The sequence below is a fragment of the Pecten maximus genome, chromosome 5 (assembly GCF_902652985.1).
Source record: "Pecten maximus chromosome 5, xPecMax1.1, whole genome shotgun sequence".
Lineage (NCBI taxonomy): Eukaryota > Metazoa > Mollusca > Bivalvia > Pectinida > Pectinidae > Pecten > Pecten maximus.
In genome coordinates, this window is record NC_047019.1 from 49,097,094 (window position 1) to 49,122,271 (window position 25,178).

Sequence of the window (25,178 nt, forward strand, 5' to 3'; positions counted from 1 at the left end):
ATTCGTTTTAGATATACAAATGTAGTTGTTTTACGTAGTTGGGTATTTAGCATTACTCGTTTCGACACGACAGCAAGTGTTTGCGAGATCGTCTACTTACGTGCTCAACCCTGCTCACCACACAGTCTATTTTGCGCGCTCTCTGCACTTGCTTATGCTTAGATGAACTTCATGGATTATCGAGAATGTCTGACCGTATCGTAGTAAATCACAAGTCGTTCACCCAATCGCAACTTCTCGTACAATTCCGTCAAAGCTCGGAATCATATCTCGAACGTAGGCCGCATTCGGTATCGTCTGGTGTTAACGGTCAGACCGAGGTGTACCGAAGAAACAAGATGTCAGCGCCCATGCGGCTATGGATACGCCAAGGAAAAACATAGTACGTACAATTAGAAAATGTGTTACCTGTGCCAGTGAGCAAAAGCGTTTGCATAATCTCAATAACAACAAGGCCAGAAATTTGAATGTGCATACCGTTCTATCCCAGTTGATTTCTCTAGACATTCCCAGCTCTTTATTTGATAACATTTTCATTTGTGATTCTTGTATCGTTTTTCTTGATAAGTTTTCTAAATTTCGTCAAGTTGCTGTCGAGTGTGTTTCTAATTTAAATAAATCAGCTGACTTTAAAAGATGTGCGAAAACTCCACCATCAGCTCTGAAATTGACAGTAGCAGAGAGATTAGAAAGGTCTGTAGAGAAGTTAAAGAGGTTGAAAATCAGTGATGATGTTAGGCCTATAGAAAGAAAATCTAGTTCTAAACGCAGAATACAGTTTACTCAACCTACTCCTAAAGATGATAAAGAAAACTGTGAGCCCGTCAGTGACAATGATCTTTTGTTTGACCACTCGTATAGAAAACCACCTGTATCTTTTGGTATTAGTAATGACTTTGACGTCGGATCTGTGCTTGATGACTGCCTTGACTGTACAAAGGATGATAGTTTTCTTAAAAACTTGGACAGAGAACTCGAACAGTTATGTGCACCAGGGTGCAGCGTGCTATTTAAGAAGAGTCCATTATACCTGAAAGTACCTCATTATTTTGAGAGTGTGATAGCGGAGATGTCTATTCAGTGTCCAGATTTATTGAAAATCCTCACAGTTGCGTTAGGGAGTAAAATTGGACTACCCTCCAGGATGGCAACCATTTCTACAGTATATGGCATGATTCTACATAGCAGAAACAATCAGGTGTCGGGGATACAGAGGCTGTACACTGCATTGGCAGTGAGGTACCATGCAGACAATAAGGTATAACATGGTTATATAATTGACATATAAAAACAGTTTAAAAGTTGAGTTATTGAATTTACCATCACATACATTTTTGATGGCATGTCAAATTGTAAGACTACATATTATAATTACAGGAAATATTTTAAAAAATTGCTGAATCGATTACACAAAATTACCCCAAGTAATCAATTATACTGTTCAGTGTAATCATGGCCCATCACTGTGGCATAGTGATAGAAATATAGTCGAACATGTCCTAAAGGTTACCTATAAGGCTATAACAGGTGGCCTTTATATTTATAGACAGGTTTTAGTTATAAAATAGAGTATTTAGGTAACCTTTATTTAAAATAATTTCGGTAATTATAATTAATATGTAGTCTTACAATTTGATATTCCATCAACATGGTACCCCACCGTCAATGCAGTGTACAGCCTCTGTATCACCGACATCTGCTTGTTTCTGCTATGGAGAAGCATGCCATGATTGTAGAAATGGTTGCCATCCTGGAGGGAAGTCCAATTTTATTCCCTAACACAACTGTGAGGGGAAGTAATCCGGTAATACTCTCCCATTAGCTTAGGTCAGCAGTAGTGTCATTGTTAAACCTGAATTTGAAGGGTGAAGCGGTATGCAAGTATAAACTAGTACATCTGTATATTGTTATATTTTATAAATGGATCAAAATCTACTGTAACTAACAGAGGAAATGCTCACAAATAAGCCCCCTATCAGCTTTTAGTTATTTGGGAGAGGGTTTATTTGAGGACAAGTTCATACATTACAAATATTATAGACATGGATTTATGTCATATAATTGCCATTATGCAGTGTAATAAAGCCATTACCGGTACATAAATTTTGTTATAGACATGTTGCTATGACGTCACATTAACAATGGATTCTTGACCAGATATATGGTGGGAAATATGTCAGCAACTATAAACTCATATCTGAAATCCGCTATAAATGGAACTCATGACAGATCCTCTATTTATGCATGATCTACTAACACATTTATTACTGTTCTAACTTTTTTGTTGCATTAATGAATTGTTTTGTTCAGTTTGTTTTTATTTTATTTTACAGTAGTCAGTACAACAGAATTTGCTATGCCTGCCGTGTTGAGTAAGTGAAAATTTAGTATTTAAACCATATAAGGAGCAGATTATAACCCTATACAAAGCTTCATTTTTCGCTGAGGTAAACTTTTCACAACAAAGATACATGTAAAATGTACAGTTGTATTTGCAAAACCTAACCATTAAATAGTAAAAATGTATCTCTGTATTTGTGTATTCAACTATATTGTACAAATAAGTTTGTATCATGAATTTATTGCATTTTATAAGTTACAACACTTTCCATAGAGTCCATGTAACTCAGCTTAATATAAATGACTACACAGTAAAGGTCAAATACATACAAGTATGTGTACGTGTGTACGTACTGAACAGATCTAGAACAGAGCTTATGTAAATTAATTAGAATTTAATTATTGTTTGTGATGGAATAATCATCTGATCATACTATGATTTTAAATAACAGAAACTTGTTGTCGCTGAACAGCAAGTCAGATCCACTATTACATTAATTGAAATGTTTACAAAAAAAAAATTGCAATGGACAAATTCAATGTATTTATTATTTCTATTATTGTCAGATATTTGTTTACATTTTAATTTAAATTATTTCATCATTTTTTTTTACAGTTACTCACACGTCTGAACAAGGTCCATCTAACTCTAACAGAGGATTCCAAACGAAATATCATTGACAGTTTCGGCAAAGAAAGTGAAAGTGGTCTCCTTGAACAGTTGGCACATGGTCATGATGGAAAGCTCAATGGTGACAATCTAGACATCAGGGTCAACACCAACGATGTGAGGATGAACAATCATGACAAGGACTATCATTTCTTTGCTACCGATTTTACCTTGGATCGCGTTGAATTGAAAGGACTAAATACAGAAACTCCCCAAGTTGGTGATGTGCCGGTCACTTGTTTTATTCCTTCTGACAACGAGAAAGACCTGTTCAAAAACACTTTGAAAATCCTTTTGGCAAGGGAAATGGTAACTGTTCCTGGATTTGAGTGGATGAACAGCATACTACCAGATCACATTCCACACGAACTTGAAGATGACATGGCCAAGAAATCTGAGATATTTCTCCTTCCAGTATCCCTAAACAACGAGATTTCATACTCTGACTGTGTTCACATCCTGGATGAGTACACCGAGATAACCAACCACTGGTATTCAGCAGCTGGCAGAGGTAAGACATTATGGTTGGAAATTCAGTATTTTATGGGAACCTTGTTGCCTTAAATGCCTGCCCTCTGAACGACCAGGTAAATTGTAGGTGAAATCTTATTTGATATATGTAGGAGATCTGCTGCAAATTATGATACCTTCCCAAGCTTGGTAATTAGGGTAGAGTGCATTGCTCAAGGACATGACAACCGTAATTATAAAAATATAATATTTAACATAATGTTGCATATTAAAGACAGTAATTTCAGTTGTATGTTTGAAAATATTTCAATTTCAAACTGGACTCAATGAAGCTACCAACTGTTGCCTGCTCATTTGCCAATGAAGATGACCAGATTAACATTGGCGCATTAATTTGTGGCCTATTTTCACACCGTTTAGCCAGTATCAATGCGCCGCAGTTAATTAAATTTGTTTAAAGACCAACTCAATTCATCACCCCATGAAATCGACAAAAGCAAGATCCGCCAATAAGCCCATGCCTGGTAATAAGCCCACCCATGTCTTTTGCAGTTCAGTAGAAATCCCAACCAATGTTATTTCATTATCCTGCAATAAGCCCACCCCCTACTTTGAGTCAAAGTTTATATCTTGGCCCCCTGGGCTTATTGCAGGATAAATATGGTAATATGATATCCCAGGATCGATACAACAAAGTATTGTTTTCTTGTGTGCACATGGGATTTATTTATATGAATGATTCTTGATGCATTTTTTTTTTGTTTTTGTGAATTTTTTTTAAATGTTGCATTCATATTATTTTAAAATCTTTTGAAGGAGGTGAATTGGATAATCTCCAGATTCCAGTAGGTGGTGATCAGCTGACAAGAGTCCGATTACAAGGTGCTAAAGGATTGAGAGCAGGAGCACGAACAGCAGAGCAGAGGTTTGAAAGGCTCTATCCAATGGTGGTGGAAATGTTTCATGTACTTCAAGATTTCTTGGAGGTAAATATAGATATGAATTGTTAATAAATGTAATAAATGCAGTAAGACTAAGTGTATACATGCACAATCTATATTATACAACATACAATTACAAACCACTCTTTCTCAGGTGGAAGATGATAAAATGACTCCACCATTGGGTTAAGATTTTTGTTTGTTGTCTAGCTGTTGTTTAAATCTATTGAAAATTTTAAATGAAATATTTTAAAAGTACAAAATTTAATTAAATTTTTCGCAATTGTCTACACAGAAGCTGTGCAAGAAATTCCTGAATTTGTCTAAAGGACGGGATGCAGGAACCTTAGCCAATATGAAGTGCCAGATTCAACGGTCCAATGTAAATGGGAAAGTTAAGAGTCGATTCAAAGTAAGTTGTCTTGTCATTTTAAGGCCAAAAATGTATGTTTACAATTAGGGTTACCTGACCTATAGGCTGCCCTTATAAATCACAACCAACCTTAAAGATTTTATAAGCATTCCATGAAACAGACATATCGGTATATTTTATTTTGGTTTTATAGGAAAAATTGCCCATCTTTCCGTCTGTTACACTTGCCTCGTCATTGCTCTAGATCTTGTTGCTTCAATTATTCAAATTTTATGAAACTTCACAAAATTTCACACTATAAAATATTAGATAATCTGCCCATGGACTCCTTCTCTTGGATGGGCTGTTACTTCAATTCAAACACTTTAATACTCAAAAATAGTACTAGTAATGTTTTTTTTGCATTATTTTGGTCTGGATAATATTTGTATGACTTTAAAGTCACAAGAATGTATAAATTTTAAATGTAACAAACACAGATTGAGGGCATATGAGAAGTTGACTGATATTGTCCAGGTTTTCTCCAGTTTTTCATAATCTTGTTTCATCAACATTACAGGCACATGAAGACTTTGTGCTGACATGTGGCCACAGCTATTTCATTGCCTACATCATGAAGCATTTCAACATCACAGATGGGAAACCAATGCACCATGCCCTTCCTGACAAGATCCGCAGCTTCATCAATGCCAAGAAGAGAGAAGTTTTTAACAACATTATGGATGAAGTTGTGGCAGAGATATTCATACCATTTGAGCTGGAGGTAAATTAAAAGTACCAAAATCCAATACAAAATCACAAGTCCGGACAAGGCGACAAAAACAGTAAAAAAGGGGGAGAATTATCAACATACATGAATCTTTACAAAAACCAGATTTATTAAATAGCGGACTATTGACAACCCAAACTAACTATACTAATGCACAATGTACAGTAATATTACATTGTATGTATACTCATTCTGCAATCTATAATAGAATAACTTTTCAAAGTTTAAAACATTAAAACTCAAAGACAGTTTAATTGGATATACCGGTACTGGAGCTATTAAATACAGCTATATACACTTCAAGTTGAGGGTCTACATGTACTTCAATAATATTTAAAATATCTGTACGTTTCAGCATGAAGGAATATTCTACATTCCCAAACTGTACACATGTATAATATATTATATTATACAATGGATATATATATATATACAGAGAGTCCAGATTTAGTTTAAAGTTTGTCATATAACGGATGAAACCAATTTATGATCACATTCTTGTCTTTGTTTGGTGTACACTACAGGTATATGTACACTTTACATCAAACTTCAAAGAAAGATTTTAAACACTTTTGAATGTCAACTTCTCACATCAAAGGAAAATACAATTGAACCAATGTACTAAACTAAATCTGGACCCTCTGTAGTGTTCAAAGCACTTTACCACTAAGGGCTGTTCCAAACATATCCGTATGGGAGGGGTAGGAGGCAACAGTATTAAATAAATGGGTGGTGGGGTTAAATCTACATCTGCGTAGTATTCTCAATAGTAAATCAGTTTTATTATACTTTTAATATTTAATGGGTGGTGGGGTCTCAAAATTATGCCTCCCGCCCCCACCACACATCAAATTCTGGAATAGCCCTAAGCTATAAACAACATAATTTATATACATCTGTACATGTTACTTTTCAGGAACCAATCACGGATGAGATGCACATCCAGATATCCATCATGACGCAGCCACCAGTAGTATTCACAACTGTGGCACGCCCCGACAATGGTACTGTGAATGTAGTGTTGGATGTTGCAGGAAAAAAGGTAATTGTGTCTCTCAAAGTGGACACACTACTTCATGGATGTCGTGTTAACATACCAGGAGTGACTGCACCCATCAAGTTCGTGACATTTAAACCACCGAAACTTGAGGATGATCTCAACAACTATGTGGTGAATTTCATGCAGTGGTATTTTATTATTCTGCAAATGAAAGATGCTTTGCACGAGGGAGACATATACAGAATCAATGTCATTCTCAAGCAGATGATTCCATTTTTCTACAGTCATTCTGCTATGTCGAAATATCTAACTGAGTGCATAGACTATATCTTAAAAACAGAACACACTCTATCACAACAAATGTCAATGTAAGTAAGGGCAGCTTCTGTTGTAAATCCGACCGGTGGTATTGGAAATAATAAGGCTGCAGACCTTCAAAAGGAAAATGAAGTCAAGTATTTGAAGGAACTTATTCGTGGCCTGGGTGCTAACAAAACCGAGAAGGCTATTGTTAATGTCACCAGGGCAGCACCAGTAATAGCGAGTGTGTGTGATGCCTTTGACGAGCAGACAAAGGTAAAGAACCTGAAGTCAACACACAAGGTCCGTAGTAGGTCAGATGACACAAGTGCTCTGTTGAAAACACTACAGAAATTGGATATTTGGAGTATTCATGGTGGACGTCAGTTGCAACAGAAAGTCAAGCGTTCTCCATTCGATTTTCACAGAAGTCATTTCAAAGGCATCATTAAAAACACTATAAAGAGGTTGTTAAGAGATCTGCCTGCTATCCATGAGGACAGTGACAAATCTGACAGTGATGATGAATAGTCAATCTGTTGCGGGTTTTAGTCATACACGAATGTAGATTGTTCAGTAAATGGTTTTTTTGGTGATCATTTGAGAAAATATCCAACCAATTTTAATAACATTTTCTTATAGGAGACAAGTAAAATTTCAGGGTTTTGACGTCATTATTCGCAATAACAGATACATCATATTTATCCAACAATAAGCCCATACCGTGTAATAAGCCCACCCATGTGAAATACATTTCAGTAGAAATGCTTACAAGTGCTATTTCATTGTATTGTAATAAGCCCACCCCCTACTTTGAGTCAAGAGTTTAGGTGTTGGACCCCTGGGATTATTGCAGGATAAATATGGTATGCATATACACTATATATACAATAATGTATATATGTATTGTAATGTCAGGATGCAAAATTTCAGAGGAAAATAATTGCCAAAAAGTCTATTGATCAAACAAGCTGGACAGAGAGTAAAGGCTAACAGCATTACTGTTTAGCTCTATAGTTCATCACTATCATCCTAAAATAGGATAAGTGTACATGTTTTTTTCCTTACTATGTACAGTGTATAGGTTACATCTATTGAAGTGTTCAGCTGCTATTCAGTCCCATATCAGCTTTTTACAGTTTGAACAACATTCAACAGGTGATTTGTTGAAAAGCACTTGTTCAAACCCAAAATACTGCACCAAAAATGTACGAGAACATGAGGTTTCATTTTTACAATAGTTTATCATTTCGTCAGACATGCCTTTTCGAGCCTTTGAAATGTCACTGTTGTTGTAGTAAAGAAGGGCACTAGCTGGCTGACCATTTCTCCCAGCACGGCCGATTTCCTGCATATAGCATTCAATGGTAGTTGGTGGTCTACAGTGAATGATCTGTGATATTGACGGTGCATTTAAACCCATACCTAATGCAACTGTGGCCAGAACGAGTCTAATTTTAGGATTTTCCTTTGTAAGTTCAGTGACTATGTGTCTTTTCATATCGTCAGTGTAGTCTTTGTGGTACTGACCGAAGATCCGGTTCTCAGGAAGTTGTTCACCACTGTATTGTAACTCCTGAAGGCAGTACGATATATACTGATAACAGTAACTGAGAGCTTCTAAGCTCTCCATATACACAATTGTTACAGGAAAGATTCCTAATTGAGTCTTCAGTCCGTCGGCAATAGGTTCAATTATTTTGTCCAATTTTTCAAATTTGTGGAGATTTGGTAGCCTTTTTTCAATATTTAAAAAGATGTTTGGTCTGTCGGGATTGACAGTGACCACCTGAGGCTGCTGGTATTGTAATATTTTACATAGTTCGTTTATTTTCTTTGGTGTTGCTGTGGCGGTAAGTGCCAGGTGTGCAGCCTCTGGGAAAATGCATGTTGTTTCACCCAGTTTTTTAAAAGCGGGTCTGAAATTCTCTCCCCTGAAGATAAAGAGATAGCACGGATATAGATAATTACATAGAGGATCTAGCACGAGTGTTCATGTCATATTGAATTTATTGCACAAGTGTATTATTTTCATATGAAATTAATAAACGAGTTCAATAAATTCTAGATTCTATTTATTATATAACTCGAGAAACATGTTTACTGATGTATTCTCAATGCTTCTCCTCTATACATGTATAGCAACGATTAACGGAAGCCCCAATTTCATTACTGAGACAATAGCGTGACGTCATGTACAATAACGTGACGTCATTTATATATGACGTCACAATAGTGTTCCCAGTGACCAGGCTCATTTGCATGTTAAATGTACGTGTGCTTCATCGTTTTTAATGCACCCCTTTAATGCACCTTAAACGAGTTCAATAAATTCAATATGACATAAACATGAGTGCTAGATTCTATTTATAACTCGAAAAACATGCTTACTGATGTATTCTCAATGCTTCTCTTCTATATAGCGACGATTAACGGAAGCCCCATTTTCACTACTGAGACAATAGCGTGACGTCATTTATATATGACGTCACAATATTGTTCCCACAGTGACCAGGCTCATTTGCATGTTTAATGTACGTGTGCTTCATCGTTTTTAATGCACCCCTTTAATGCACCTCAAATGGCATGTGTTATGTAATAAATGTAATTAATGTCTCCATAAGCCTTTATTCTACGTCTCAGTGTACAGAATGATCTGATCTAGTTGTAACCCATATTAGCTCCATTATGGACAGACTGAAGGTATTACATATTTTTATATTGATGACATTACGATATTAAATACAAAATTTGAATTTTAAGCTCTTGTTGATTTTCACTCACCATTCTGTAATCATATGTACCTCGTCGATTACAACTGCCCCCACGTTTGCCTGGTACACGGAAGATCGGAGAATAGAGGAACATGTCTTACTATTGATTAACGTCTCCGGATGTGCGTATATCAAATTATAATTTCCTCTCTTGATGTCATTCATGGACACAGACTTAGGCAACTTTATATCACATGAATCATCGTCATCATCATCATCGTCATCACTAACTTTGTCATCAGTGTATGTAGACGCATGTTTTCCATCAATATTTAAAAAGCATGCTTTGATACCCTTGTCTCTTAAACTGTACACCTGATCTTCCATGATGGAGCTTAAAGGGGTTACAACTATAACGATCGCTGGTGTTTGCAGTTGACGTTTCCGTTGCAACAAAAACGGCAACAACTGAAAGATGACGCTTTTCCCATAGCCCGTGGGAAGTACAGACACGCAATCTGACCCGATAAACACGTTTCTGAGTGTATCTATCTGTTTATCCTTCAGATCGTAATCTAGTTTCAGTTTCGCTTTTGCGAACTCCAAACACGTGGGAAATTAGCCATGTTGTTGTTGTTGTTGTTGTGTCGTAGATACCCTCGATGACTTTCCGAGGCACCGCTTCGATGAGCGTAGATGTTGTTTTGCGGGGTGAGGACAAAACCCGGAATGCACTCAGGCGTGAAGAGATTTTTGTTGATTTATTGTGTTTATTAGGACATATCTCCGCTATTACTGAATGGATTTTTGTTCGGATACCAGACGTAAACGGGTTGATTTATCCCCTTTAAAATGATATAAGTTATATTTAACAGTATCAAAAATTAGAAGTGAAAGTGGTGGCCGGAATGAACCCATATGGAATAAAAATGTCGATATTTACAACTGTTTTCGTTATAATAAATACCCATATCTCAAATATTACTGAACAGATTTTTGTTCGGGAACCACACAAAAACGGAGAATTTATTACTCTTTCACATGATATAAACTGTTTGAATACATGTTCGATATTACTTTCAAAAGTGGTGGCCGGAATGAATTGATGTGGTGTGAAAAAATAGCAAAATCGTCAAAGTTACATGTAAATTTTCATCTTTATTGGTCCATATCTCTTTCATTACTTAACCGATTTCTGTTCGGGACACACTCTAGACAAGATAATTTTATAGGCTTTAAGCTGATATAACTTTTATTAATATTCATTACAAATTCGGTGCAAAAGTGGTGGCCGGAATGAATCTAGGTGAAATTCACGGACGCCATTTTGAACAAAAGGTGAATGTAAAAACAACACAAGCTACATGCTCGTTCTTTAATACAAGGGAAGTAACTCGAGCAAGGAAAAATTACCTGTAGAACTTTTAGCCATTCTGTTAGAATGTTACCAGGCTCTGCGACGTGGACGCAGTTCTACTTAAGAGCCCATTTTTTTTTTTTTTTTTTTTTATTCTTTTATTTTCATAGAGTCAGTATATTTTTGCTTTATTGTTTTATTTAAATTATTTTTGAATTTTTAAAACCTACGGTGATCGGAACATAACCAGTCTTCTTCTGAATCTCTAAGATTTGCACACTCTTTATGTTTCCACGTTTTACAATGTACCCTACCTGTTCTCCAGTCACAGCCAATCATCTCATCCATCCAATCTGGAAACCCACAAGAACAACTACAATTTATTGTGATACTGTTATTACTTGCCTTTTTTAGTTGTGATGCTATTTTAACGAACTGTGGAAACGGCATGAAATAACCTTTATCTAAACACCAAATTAAGTGATCCCGCATTTGATTTTCAATGAAATTAGTTTTTTGTTTGAATGAATTACCTTTAAAACAAAATTCTACCATATTAGCTATTGCAAAAAGCCCACAATCGTAGCCATTATTTTGATCCTGTACATCTAAAATTTTGACTGGGATACTACTTTTATTATTACCGTAAATACTACAAAGCTGAAGTTCGATTGACGGAGTGTTAACTGTATGATTTTCTTTTGATGCTAAACTGTCTAGAACGGATATATCCCCATTACTTGTTTGAAAACTTGTAACCCAGTGGTCTCTTCCATTATGGTGAATTTGAACAGAAGGTGAAACTACAGATTGAAAAGCTATTTGGTTTTTCCATTTGCATTTATTTGAATATACTGGAGCTAAGTTTGTCAACTGAAAACCATTCAAACCAGGAAATTGTTTAGACATTATTGATTGTACTTCATTTATAATATCAGAACAAATCCATTCTTTATTGGAAATTTTAAGTTTATGGCTTTCATTTAAGTTATTTACCCATGGGTTTTGTAGCGACTTTACGTTTTTTAACAAGTTGTACATTATCTTCGCTAATATTACATGTATCAGAATCTTCTAACTGAACACGTGGTTTCCTTTTTTACAGGACTTAAGGTTTCCTTTTTAATAGATTGATTTGTAGGAGTCTTTATTTGTTGAATAGGAGTTTTTGATGGACCTAGTTTTTTCGTAGATTTTGGCGTTTTAGGTGGCGTACTATCTACCATTATTGTAGCATTATCTTGATTAAGAGTAACCGAATCAGGTGCCGCAAGTACATCCCTATCATAATCGTTACATCTGGGTTTTTTTCTGCCTGATTTTTTATCGTTTCTTTTTAAACTGTTTTTAGATAACTGTTTTAAACTAACGGTTCTTTTACTGTCTACAATTTCATCCCCCATTTTCATTCTAGCAGCCATGATATGGTAACAAGTTCCAGTAGACGGACATTGACAAGTTTCCTTTGGATATAATGTAACTGCATATTTAGAATTGTTGTTCCCACATACAACGAACGCTTTTTGATTTTCAACAAAAGTGACACCATTATTTTCTAAAACTAATCTAGCTAAACATACCTGAGACAGATTTTTATTTGATGGTTGACTTTTATTTTCTAAACCTTCTTGAATATTATCAGTTATTTGTTGTTTGTCGGTTTTTAGATCGTTTGATATGTCTACTTCTTTAGATTCACTAACATTAGGTTCTTGAACTGATTCACTGACTTGGCTTGCTACTGTTTTACCGTTTTCGTTAGAAGTAGGTTCTAATAAGTTTATAAAAGACTCGTCTTTTAAATTACCTTTGACAAAGTCTACGATTTCATCGGGGTTTAAAAGTTTTTTGGGTATGACAATTTCATCTTTTGGAATCTTAGCATATAAAAATTTATCTAAAAGTTTGTATTGTCCTATTCCTGCCATTCCAGTTTGAATGTTATAAAAATATCTATACTGTAGCAACTGTAAACTTAATGTTAAAATATCGACGGGTAATTCCTTACCTTTCACGTGAGTTTTTAAGACAGCGTTGATACTTTCTGACGCATTATTTGTAATACCTGAGAGCGGATTATACAAACCATTGAACTGTTGAATGTTCCACTTTGCAGCATGTAATTTGATGTCATTCTGGAGATGGTTGTTGAAGTAGTTTAGCGCTAATTGGGACCACTTACCTGTGCGAAGTTGGACTGTGTCGTCAAAGTCTTCCTCGTTTGACTGAAGAATTCTAGTTAAATCTTGTAAATAAATAGCTATCTCAGAACTATCTGCGTGATTCTTTTGTAACCAGTATTTAAAGTCTCTTTTAATATGATTCCAGCAGAACAGATTAGTACAATTTGGTAACACCTTTTTAATTGCATTAGAAACACCCTTTTCTCTATCTGTTATAATTGGAATATTCTTTTTCAAAAGTTTTGGAACTTTTTCACAAAGATAATCAAACAATCGCTCGTGACATTTTTGAAATTTCCTTTCATGTACCAAAAATGCTAATGGAATGTTAGGTTTGTTTTCAAAAAGGATATGTTGGAAAATGACTGGTGTTACATAAAAATCACCTAGATTAAAAGTTGTGTCATACCCTAAACACATTGTTACTGAGCTATCGTCTAAATCTAACAATTGGTTGAAAACCTCAAAAATTTCTGGTAAACCAAGAATAGTTACTAAGTCAGGATACACTTTAATCTCGTGTACAAAACCATCCAAGTGATGAGCAAGTAAAACCAAATTATAGATTTCATCCCTAGTAAGCTGTTTAGTTTCTCTTACCTTTTCTGCGGCATACTTGATTTGTCTTACATTCCTAGCATTAAGAACCCCTATATACTCGCCACTTTCTACGTTGCTATTTGTACACTGTCTATCGAAAATTTCCTGAAGGGGACGAACCATTTTCTGACATTTTCTTGATATCATTTAGCACGGAAGGACATGTCCGAACAAACTCTGTATTACTACTCTTACTATTACCATGTGGAAGAGGGGAATACTCTGTATGGTCACCCTCATATACGACTAAAACCAGATTTGGGTTTGACGATAAAGAAAAACCTTTACGGACAAAATTGGCGTTACCTAAATCCCTTTTTCTACCTTTACGATTCCTACCACCGCCACCTTTGTTGCAACTAGCATCAGTCTTAATTTTGAAATACTTACGACTTAGACATACATCAATCTCTCCTTTCACTGAAATATTGGAACTACCGTTATTGATCCATTGGTACTGATCACATTTCCAGTCGTCTGGATTCTTACATTGAACTAAGTAGCACTCACCTCCCTTAGGTTTAACCGGTGGTATATTCGAAACTCTATCTGTGATAGGATCTTTAAGGATGCTAACTATGGTATCAGTTGTTATATTGATGCTGGTGTCATAAACCTGCACACCACCGCCTACAAGAAGTTGTTCCGACTCGGGTATACTTACCGACCTAGTAATCTTCGTTTTACTTACAGACTTAGCGACCTTTGGTTTACTCACCGATTTCCGAAGCTGTCTTGTCCGGTTTTTCTTTTGTCGACGACTTAAAGTTGGAGTAGTTGCTGGAGTCTCACATGGAGTAGTGGTTGATCGAGTAGTGGATGGAGTAGTGGTTGATCGAGTAGTGGTTGGAGTATCAGATGGAGTAGTGGTTGATCGAGTAGGGGGTCGAGTCTGGAATGGAGTAGTGGTTGGAGTAGTGGCTGGAGTCTGGGATGGAGTAGTGGCTGGAGTCTGTGATGGAGTACTGGCTGGAGTACTGGCTGGAGTAGTGGTTGGAGTAGTGGTTGGAGTATCACATGGAGTAGTGGCTGGAGTATCACATGGGGTAGTGGCTGGAGTATCACATGGGGTAGTGGTTGGAGTAGTGGTTGGAGTATCACATGGAGTAGTGGTTGATCGAGTAGTGGTTGGAGTAGTTGCTGGAGTATCACATGGAGTAGATGTTGATCGAGTAGGGGGTCGAGTCTGGGATGGAGTAGTGGTTGGAGTAGTGGCTGGAGTCTGGGATGGAGTAGTGGCTGGAGTCTGTGATGGAGTACTGGCTGGAGTACTGGCTGGAGTAGTGGTTGGAGTAGTGGTTGGAGTATCACATGGAGTAGTGGCTGGAGTATCACATGGGGTAGTGGTTGGAGTAGTGGTTGGTTCGACATCTACATGAACGGGTGGCAGAGAGAGAAGTGCGGTAAGGTACGGAGTCTGGGTAGTTGCTGGAGTCTGGGATGGAGTAGTGGTTGATCGAGTAGTGGTTGGAGTAGTGGTTGGAGTATCAGATGGAGTAGTGGTTGATCGAGTAGGGGATCGAGTCTGGGTTGGAGTAGTGGTTGATCGAGTAGGGGGTCGAGTCTGGGTTGGAGTAGTGGTTGATCGAGTAGGGGGTCGAGTCTGGGTTGGAGTAGTGGTTGATCGAGTAGGGGGTCGAGTCTGGGTTGGAGTAGTGGTTGGAGTAGTTGCTGGAGTCTGGGATGGAGTAGTGGCTGGAGTAGTGGCTTGAGTCTGGGATGGAGTAGTGGTTGATCGAGTAGGGGGTCGAGTCTGGGATGGAGTAGTGGTTGGAGTAGTTGCTGGAGTCTGGGATGGAGTAGTGGTTGGAGTAGTTGCTGGAGTCTGGGATGGAGTAGTTGCTGGAGTCTGGGATGGAGTAGTGGCTGGAGTAGTGGCTGGAGTCTGGGATGGAGTAGTGGTTGGAGTAGTTGCTGGAGTCTGGGATGGAGTAGTGGTTGATCGAGTAGGGGGTCGAGTCTGGGATGGAGTAGTGGCTGGAGTAGTGGCTGGAGTCTGGGATGGAGTAGTGGTTGATCGAGTAGTGGTTGGAGTAGGGGATGGCGTAGTGGGTCGAGTATTGGCTGGCGTAGTTCTGATGTGGGCAATTCCGGCGAGGAGGTCGTTGATGACACGATCGGTTCCCTTGAAACTCAGGTGGAGACCATCTCTACTTAGTAGCTGTCCGTCAATCTTTCCGCTGCGGGTGAAGTTCGGATGAGGGATGTAATGGAGCTTTTCTATCATGTCTGCCAGCGTCCTCAGGGAATCGTTGATCTCTCGGGCCTTCATGTTGACGTTCGCGATGAAATGTGGTCTCTGGGGTGCGTCCTCCCATCTGGACTCTACGCGGGGTAACAAACCAGATATCGCTATCTGGGTCAACGGGGAAGCTGACCAAACCCTCTCACACAGTAGCTGAAACCGGTTGAGGACGATGGCAACGGAGTCATTGTGAAGGTTATTAGCACCACAATGTAAGACAATAATGTCAAAATTGGGTGCTAACTCTTCTATCTCGTCCCACATCTCCTCAACACGGTAGCCACTGCGAGAGACAACGAAGATATCATCACTCGGACGCAAGTACTTATGAAAGTACTTGGCCTGTGAATGACCGGCGATAAGGGTTGACATTATGAGCACTAAAGTATTGGAGCACTAGTAAAGCAATATGTAAATATTGTGGATTAATCAAACCATGTGGATTAATCATTTTGGTACATCTATTTATACTACTTGACCTGTACACGTGGGTGAACACAGTTTAGAATTATAGAAATGAACCATTTCATTGGCCACTTACAAAAGTCACAAACAAATCAATTAAAAACCAATTATATGTGATAACCGATCAGTTACATCTTCTCTTAATCCGCAAGCTGGACTGGATTATCTTATAAGTAGTATATAATTGGCTTCCTAGTTAACAGTCGTCGGCCAGCGTAAGCTCATCTAAAGATTAATTATATTCATCAAGGTGTGAACGAGCCGCCAGTTACCTGGTCATGGTGACCGGTGTACCGTGTAGGCCTATTTGTTGTTTTAGTATAGACGTAGTGTGCTATCGGCTTGGACATACTTGTAAAATGGCGTCCGTGAATTTCACCTAGGTTCATTCCGGCCACCACTTTTGCACCGAATTTGTAATGAATATTAATAAAAGTTATATCAGCTTAAAGCCTATAAAATTATCTTGTCTAGAGTGTGTCCCGAACAGAAATCGGTTAAGTAATGAAAGAGATATGGACCAATAAAGATGGAAATATTACATGTAACTTTGACGATTTTGCTATTTTTTCACACCACATCAATTCATTCCGGCCACCACTTTTGAAAGTAATATCGAACATGTATTCAAACAGTTTATATCATGTGAAAGAGTAATAAATTCTCCGTTTTGTGTGGTTCCCGAACAAAAATCTGTTCAGTAATATTTGAGATATGGGTATTTATTATAACGAAAACAGTTGTAAATATCGACATTTTTATTCCATATGGGTTCATTCCGGCCACCACTTTCACATCTAATTTTTGATACTGTTATATATAACTTATATCATTTTAAAGGGGATAAATCAACCCGTTTACGTCTGGTATCCGAACAAAAATCCATTCAGTAATAACGGAATTATGACCTAATAAACACAATAAATCAACAAAAATCTCTTCACGCCTGAGTGCATTCCGGGTTTTGTACTCGCCCTGTTTTGCGGAAGTATCTCGGACCGAGTGAACCAGTTACATCCGGCGAAGGAAATGTTGACATTCACAACATATCACTGCGCCGGCCTACGTTCGAGATATGATTCCGAGCTTTGACGGAATTGTACGAGAAGTTGCGATTGGTCGTTCACCCTTCAGAAGTACAATGTAAGCCTTTGTTAAAGGTTAACTCTCCACGTACTCTGCAGTACGGCTTAACACACTCTGGTAGTCTGTTCCTGTCCGTTAGCCATTCACCTAAGCAAAAGATATATTTTAAAAGAGGTATGTGTATACTATTTATAAGCAAGTCAATAATTTAAAAGAGGTATGTGTATACTATTTATAAGCAAGTCAATAACTTATATTCTACACATATACTGCCTCATTAACTTTTTAAACACATTAAATGTCAGGGCTATTCATACCGTAGTTTACAATAGAAAATGTTGTTAACGAATTTAGAGATGTGTTCTCCAGTAAATTTAAGCACAAAAGCGTGTAACAAACTATGTGACTTGGAACTTTAAACCAAGAAATAGGGCTAGGAAGACATTACATGATGTAGATTAGAACACTGGAACAAACATGAACACCTACCTTGACGCGGTGATGTAGATTAGAACAATGACACATACATGAACACCTACTTTAACGCGGTGATGTAGATTAGAACAATGGAACAAACATGAACATCAACATTGACGAGATGACGTAGATTAGAACACTGACACATACATGAACACCTACCTTGACGCGGTGATGTAGATTAGAACAATGACACATACATAAACACTAATCAATTATATGTCTTGTTTTATTTACACTGACTTACCCTGCTTACTGACAGTCCAATACTAACTGAAAGTCTGGCCGCTACAGTACTAACTGAAATTTCACACCTCAAATTTACATATCTAATCAGAAAGCTTACGTAAAGCAAAAATGAGGTTTAATTATGGAAATTTCCCAGATTAATATCTAAATATAATATAAAATATGTCTGTGTTTATTATGAAATCAAAGTACTGAAAGTACTATAGGAGGCGTTAGTCAGATGTAAAAGGAGATATTTGAAATAAAGCAAGAATAGAAATTAAACTGATATCAACATGATAAAACCTTTCCACTTAAGTGTGTCAAACCAACTGGACAAAATGGTTTTCACAGTCCTGATGAATGTAATGGTTTAGACTGTTCCAATGTACATGGTTTTAACCATCTTCAAGTTTCAAACCAACTTCTACTTAAGTAGTTAAACATTTCTAATTTCAAACAAACCTTTACTTAAGAAGTTAATCATTTTAATTGTTTTCAAACCAACTTCTACTTAGGAACATGTCTTTAACATTCATACTTTAAACCAACTTTTATACTTAAGTAGTTCAAAATTTGCATGTATGTGTTAGGCCCAGGTATTAGAAAAGTCGAAACGATATGATATACATTTAGATACGCTATAACAACACACGATATGTATTGAAAATACAGGAGTGTCTGCTCCTTTTTTGTTGAAAGTGTGCAATGTCTTTCAATATCTTGTAAAAAAATGCTTATTCCTTTCTATTTTGATCTTAGAATAATATCAAAATTTAGATTGACGACTTTTAAAAATTATTACTTTTTTATTCAACATAAGACATCATTTTTGAAGGACAATTACGGTATTAATTCCATTTATTTTAATAAATCCAATGTCAATATAAACAATCCACTGTGATTTGTAATTTGTTGTTTTTCAATTTACCACCAAGATGTAGACACTAGCCTATTAGGTACTGTATATAAATATACAGTGTTTTACATGCAAAATATTGAAGAAAACTTTCATATTTGAAACCAATTCAATATGATTGTGTATAAAGAAACAATAAGTCCCTTGGGGTGGGAAAAGAACCAGGGGCCTATTTTTACATCAGGATTATTTTGATCTCTTGATGCCCAGCAAGGCTATGTATGATTATCGGGTGGGGATCTGAATGGTTTCACAGATAAAACAAAAGTAATCAGTCTTCATTTCATTTCAACATATTTTATTGTATAACATTTATACAAATGGGTTAGACAGCAGACTTGGCCTATATAAGTCTTCCCCAATACAAACAGAACAATAGTAGAATTAAACTAAAACAATTGAAAGTGAAAAAGTATAAGAAATATGTATATAAATTAAGTCAATGGAGATGATTTTTTTTATGAATATATTGATTTTATATGTGGTCAAAGGGAGGTAATTATAAAAAGAACTAACAATTAGTGGAAAAGGGAGGTAATAAGGTTCTAGTATATCCTTTGTCAAATTATGATTATGTTACAGAGTTATAAAAAGATTTTGTTCTCAGTTAATAGCTATTGCTTAGATAAAGGATTGGCACCCAGCCTTAAATCCAGCAGCACTATAGATGTTCAGGCATAAAATGTCTTACTCCTCCTCCTGTAGCCATCCATCTAAGTATGCTAGATTCAGACTGAATGCCCCTGCATCCAAGCAAAGCTTTCATATGTTAGATATAACAAACTGTGTAATTATACATTTGAATAAAAAGATTCTAGTTGAATATACTAGTTTTGAATTAAGTAAATCAATTAGAGATATTCAGGGATCAGCTGACTTTTCAATGGTGGGGAAAACTTTACCATTTTTACAATTTTGAATCCCTTACCCAAAAGGATGCTAATAATCAAATATCATAGAAATCCATCGCCTTCTTCCAGACAATTAATTGTTTATATCAATTTAGCCAAATTGACCCCTTTAGGCCCCACCCTTCAGCCCCTGGTGTCAGCCCCACCATTTGTACAATTTTGAATCCATACCCCATAACGATGCTACCAGAAAACTATGAGAGATATTCATTGCTTAGTTCCAGAGAAGAAGTTGTTTACATCAATTTAGCAAACTGACCCCTTTTGGCTCCGCCCCTCAGGCCCCTAGGTGGTAAGCCCCACCATTTGTACAATTTTGTATCCTAGCCCATACGGCTGCTACCAGTGAAATATGGGTGATATACATTGCTTAGTTTCAGAGGAGTCGTTTATATCAATTACATCAAAATGACCCCTTTTGGCCCCATTATCTTGCCCCCGGGAGATCAGACCAACCATTTGTACAATTTTGAATCCCTACCCCACAGGTATGCTACCAGATAAATATGAGCGATATCCAATGCTTAGTTCCAGAGAAGAAGTCGTGTATATCAATTAAGCCAAATTGACCCACTTTGACCCACCCCTCAGCCCCCAGGGGGTCAGCCCCACCATTTGTATAATTTCTAGTCCCCACCCCATAATGTTCCTAACAGTCAAATTTTGTTCAATTCCCATCAGGAGTTCCTTCGGATCAGGTGAGCTAACAATTGAATTGCAATTTATGGATAATTTTGAATTTTGGCAGTAAAGCATTCTTCAAAGGGCCATATCTGCATCATTTTTGATAATTTGCCCTTGAAACTTTGCACACACCTTCATAAGAGCAGGTTATTTAAAATGTGAATGAAGGTCAAGGTCAAAGATAAAGATACTATTTGTAGCTAGTCACATATGCTACATGTATCTGTATGCCAAAAATCCAGCCTTCATATGTATGTGCAGTTTTGGGTGATTTTTGAATTTTGGCAGGAATTTCTTTTTCAAAGTGCCATATCTGCGTCATTTTGATTATTTGACCTTGATACATCGACACTCATTTAAAAAAAAGCAGGTTCTTTAAAATGTGACCAAAATTAATAATTTTGAAAGAATTTTGATTTTTTTTTACCCATCATTTGACCCCGGTGACCTTGAATGAAGGTCAAGATCAAAGATAAGCATTGAACATTTGTAGCCAGCTATACATGTTACGATGTGCCAAACATCAAGCCTTCATATGTATATAGATAAAAGAGCACTGCCATTTTTCATCTGATGACAATAAAATATGCACATTGTGTTTCATTGAACTAGGTATGTTCTTTCATATGAAATGAAACAAAATACTCAATTTAATAATTTTATTTTTGACCTTCTTTCGACCCCATAACAAGTTGTTGACCTTGACATTCTCCGGTAATATGCCATTGAGAGAAGTTAGCCCTGGCCACATGCTAACCAATTTTCAATGAAAATGAAACAAATTATGCTAAAATATGTGTGATGAGTTTCCTATATAAACTATAGTAAAATTTATCTCCTTCCCAGGGGGAATGTGACACACAGGGGCCATGAAATTAACAATTTTGATAAAACAGCTCAAGAACCTTTTGTACACCATTCTGCGATATCTGGGTCTTGAGAAGAAGACCGACGCGCGACGGCAGATCAAATTATAATTATGATGGTGTATATTATGAGCCGAATGTCAAAGGATTGTAAATATCATCAGGCAGTCTGCATAAATGTATTGTCAATAGTTAACAACGCTATATCTTTTCAGTCTAGGCGCCAATGACATCGTTAATATCAGTTGATATCTCCCAGACAATGAAACACAATGTTCATACGAACCGTAATGATTTTTTTTTTCCATCACCAGGCCGGAACAATGAAATATGATAATGAGCAAACTGAATAGTCAATATGAGATTTGATAGGATGCCTCTCGTCGGTCAACCACTCGCTTCTTTTTGTAGGAGTCAATAATATATGTATGTGAATTAAACTCTCGCGATGTCTGCTGCACATAAGTGAAAAGAAATACATTGTCACTTAAGAAGAAAAAAATCACACTTGCATGTAAGTAGCAATAACACATAATAGTCAAAAACCCTATAATAGTATTATATGTGATCCGTGATAAGAAAGAGTACACGTTTAAGCATTTTTGGTAATTTATCCTGAAACGGTCTTCCGTATATGACATTCCGCAGATTGTTGCTTGTATATATAGTTTTAACAGATTTGAAGGTCAATATTTGAAAATACCCAAATGGTTATACATTTATTCATAACAAATAAAATTATTGACAAAAAGAATTTCATTTTTTTCACACTTTCTGGAAATCCAACATGGTATTTGAGAAAGACTTTCATTATATGCATTTCATATCGATTGCCATCAGATATATTAATCATATAACATGAAAACAACAAAAAGTTGTATTAATAGGGTAAAAGCAATTTGTATACATTTTGTTAATCTATATTTTTTCAATTTTGCTTTGCAACGCCAGTTTTGATTGGTTTAAAACCATGTATTATTTTCCAATAATACACGCACGTGAGTCACGGCTGTTACAACTTTATATATCTAATATTCACTTGTTTATTATAAGGTTACATTAGTCGAGTGGGCTAATGGGTTAGTCTTTCATTAATTTTTTATCACGACGCGAGTTCGAATCCTTCGGCGGCCCCCCCCCCCCCCCCCCCCCCCCCTTTTTTTTTTCTTTTCCTTATCCTTTTTTTTTAATTTTCATAATCAATGCCACATTATAGATGCTCTTGATTTCATCAACAAATAATGCAATACTCTAGAAATAAATTACAAGGTTTTCGGGGTTTCTTTGCTGTTTTTCTATTAGAAAGAGGTCGATATCAGAACTAAACAGTACATGGTAGAATAGAAATAATCAACTTTGACTCGTGTATTGTTGCAGGATATACAACTCGGACTCGGATATTTTGCAATTTTAATTTAATTGCAAAATATCTTCGTCCTCGTTGTATATCCTGCAACAATACACGAGTCATCGTTAATTATTTCTTAAATTACTTTGTATTGTTTAAATAGCCTATGTAATACAAACATTTCGCAGCTTTGTGTATATTACATGAAAACATTTGAAAATATTGAATAGCTGAATATCATATAAGTAAGACATGCTGGTTCAATAATAATTTTGTATTTTCATGTATTACATTCCGAGTGCGAGTGTAGCTACTGCAGTAAATCTTATCACAAAAATCCAGATTCTATATATTGTCTCTGTCGGGGAAGGTACAGTGCAAATGACCACCACGATAGATGTGCCAGTTTTCTTAGTTTTAAAAACTAAACGATCGAATCCCATCACGTACTGATTCGTGTATTTGAAACACATGAACTTCGATCGGTTATGCAGTAGATATTGTGATTTTCTGATCTGGCCGGGCTTGAATAACTTATCGTAAACAGTTTCGTCCTAAATAAACAAACACTTATTTCAGTGGGTCAACAAACAGATTTAAACTTTGTAAGTAACTTGCCTTTAATTCATGTTGATAGATATTAATTTATAGCGACAAACATCACACTTTGATGCTTCGTGTGAAGAACGTATCCAACGGCAATCGCAACATCTCGGGGAAATTTCCGGCAACACTCGGAAATCTCCGAGTGTTGCCGGAAATTTCCCCGAGATGTTGCGATTGATCCAACGGGTGCCATTTTGACCGAATGCTCGCTCACTACATGGAAATCAGGCAACTATAGTCGATAAATGTAGCTTTGGAGTGGATAACACTTCTCGTGCATCGCATGTTCACGTATATCGGACCAAATCTCATAAAATCTCGTGAAAAACTACCAAGTTCTAAACAAAGGAAATGTTGTTAGCCAAAAACCAGGAGAGGATTATGAAAAATGGGAATTTGTTTGCGCTTCGTTGTTATGCCATCTTTATTTCTAGTAGTTAAACTAGTGTCCCCTGTAAGGTAACGTCAGAATCTCGCAGTTATCTCCCTTCCAACAGTATTTTCAATATAAATTTACAAAAATCGATGAAGGTGTAGATATTTACAAGACATTATTCTTATTGTTTATTCAAATAGTTCCTGAAATGTTCACAACATTATCAGCATAGTTAATACATTTCTCTGTACATCTACTTTGAATGACGGACTGCAATGACGTGCCTCATACTTGGAACTAAGCGAATCATTACCCCTAGTTACAGAAATTACCACCAGATGTCTCAAATTCCGTACTTCCGCCGAAGAGAAATGTATACTGAAATACATTTTATCATGTAATAGCACTTTATTTGTAGTCTTGATAGTTTTCATAAATGCATATATAGTTCAACTACATCTTATATGAACCGAAAGAAACTGCAAAATGAACTGTGAAAGGAAATATAACGAAAACGAAAGTGAGAGATTGTGACGTCACAACTCGTAGGTGATCGCAATATGGCAGGCGTAAACGCAAACGCCTCCATAAAAAAAGACTGGAAAAGAAGACCCCGTACAACGCATTAACTACTTCCTGCTAATCAAAGGCCAGACACGTAAATTCATATTGAGTGTAGTATAAATGGACACAACAAACACACTGTAGTCAGTCAACGTGGTGTTTGATATGGCCACCTCGCCGACAACATAACTGTATTCAGTGCGCATTTACGCACAAAACAAGACACGGCTATAGTCTGTTACATATAAGCTAACACTACATCCCCCTTTAACAGTAGATGCACACATCACTGATTTATATCATAATATGAACTTTTATAATGACTGAAAAACATTATCTGTACTTTTGTATGAAAACGAATTAGAACAGCAATAAGATAATGGAATGAAGAGCCAGTACCACACTGAATATCTCAAAACTAATAATAAGTCATCATGCTCCATCAAAAGAGGACCACTGTTGGAATAATGTTCCTCCGGTTCCGTCGATTGTTACTGTTTTGAGTCTCGATGAGGTGGGAATTTGAAGACTGAACAATCTCCCGCGTCTTCCTCAGTCTTCCACGCGATGCCTGATTCGATTGTCGATAATGGTTTTTCTCGGTACCTCATGCTATAGTTCTCCTTCATAGTGTTCTTTGCAAGCGACTCTTTTTGCAAACTCGCGACATCTCACGCCACGTCGG

At 36.7% G+C, this 25,178-nt stretch overlaps 2 protein-coding genes across 4 annotated transcripts; one reads left to right on the top strand and one right to left on the bottom strand.

Annotated features, from left to right (window-relative positions):
• The first annotated feature begins 230 nt into the window (after window positions 1-230).
• Window positions 231-6,942, top strand: LOC117328253. 3 transcript variants are annotated; one of them, XM_033885723.1, is made up of 7 exons: window positions 231-382; window positions 2,334-2,372; window positions 2,957-3,521; window positions 4,298-4,467; window positions 4,718-4,834; window positions 5,355-5,558; window positions 6,481-6,942. In XM_033885723.1, the coding sequence occupies exons 3-7, from the start codon at window positions 3,134-3,136 to the stop codon at window positions 6,934-6,936; spliced, it is 1,335 nt and encodes a 444-aa protein (XP_033741614.1). In that variant the 5' UTR covers window positions 231-382; window positions 2,334-2,372; window positions 2,957-3,133; the 3' UTR covers window positions 6,937-6,942. The 3 variants fall into 3 exon arrangements, with proteins under 3 accessions (XP_033741614.1, XP_033741615.1, XP_033741613.1); XM_033885724.1 differs by lacking the exon at window positions 231-382 and adding an exon at window positions 835-1,258; XM_033885722.1 differs by lacking the exon at window positions 231-382 and having other exon boundaries at window positions 835-2,372.
• A 693-nt stretch (window positions 6,943-7,635) lies between these two features.
• LOC117328505 (ATP-dependent DNA helicase Q1-like) lies at window positions 7,636-13,732 on the bottom strand. The gene is made up of 5 exons (XM_033886042.1): window positions 13,719-13,732; window positions 13,118-13,245; window positions 11,250-11,288; window positions 9,649-10,198; window positions 7,636-8,798 (listed from the first exon to the last, which is right to left on the bottom strand). The coding sequence occupies exons 1-5, from the start codon at window positions 13,730-13,732 to the stop codon at window positions 7,979-7,981; spliced, it is 1,551 nt and encodes a 516-aa protein (XP_033741933.1). The 3' UTR covers window positions 7,636-7,978.
• Between the last annotated feature and the right edge of the window lie 11,446 nt (window positions 13,733-25,178).

Excerpts from the sequence above, each read along its gene's own strand:
- LOC117328253 (XM_033885723.1), top strand. The coding sequence starts at position 3,134 with ATGAACAATCATGACAAGGACTATCATTTCTTTGCTACCGATTTTACC. Across the intron at positions 3,522-4,297 it reads GTATTCAGCAGCTGGCAGAG|GAGGTGAATTGGATAATCTC; the intron begins GTAAGACATTAT and ends AATCTTTTGAAG. Across the intron at positions 5,559-6,480 it reads TCATACCATTTGAGCTGGAG|GAACCAATCACGGATGAGAT; the intron begins GTAAATTAAAAG and ends GTTACTTTTCAG.
- LOC117328505 (XM_033886042.1), bottom strand. Across the intron at positions 11,289-13,117 it reads CACAGTCCAACTTCGCACAG|ATTGGATGGATGAGATGATT; the intron begins GTAAGTGGTCCC and ends GTGGGTTTCCAG. Across the intron at positions 10,199-11,249 it reads TGGCTGTGACTGGAGAACAG|AATTTCCCACGTGTTTGGAG; the intron begins GTAGGGTACATT and ends AACAACATGGCT.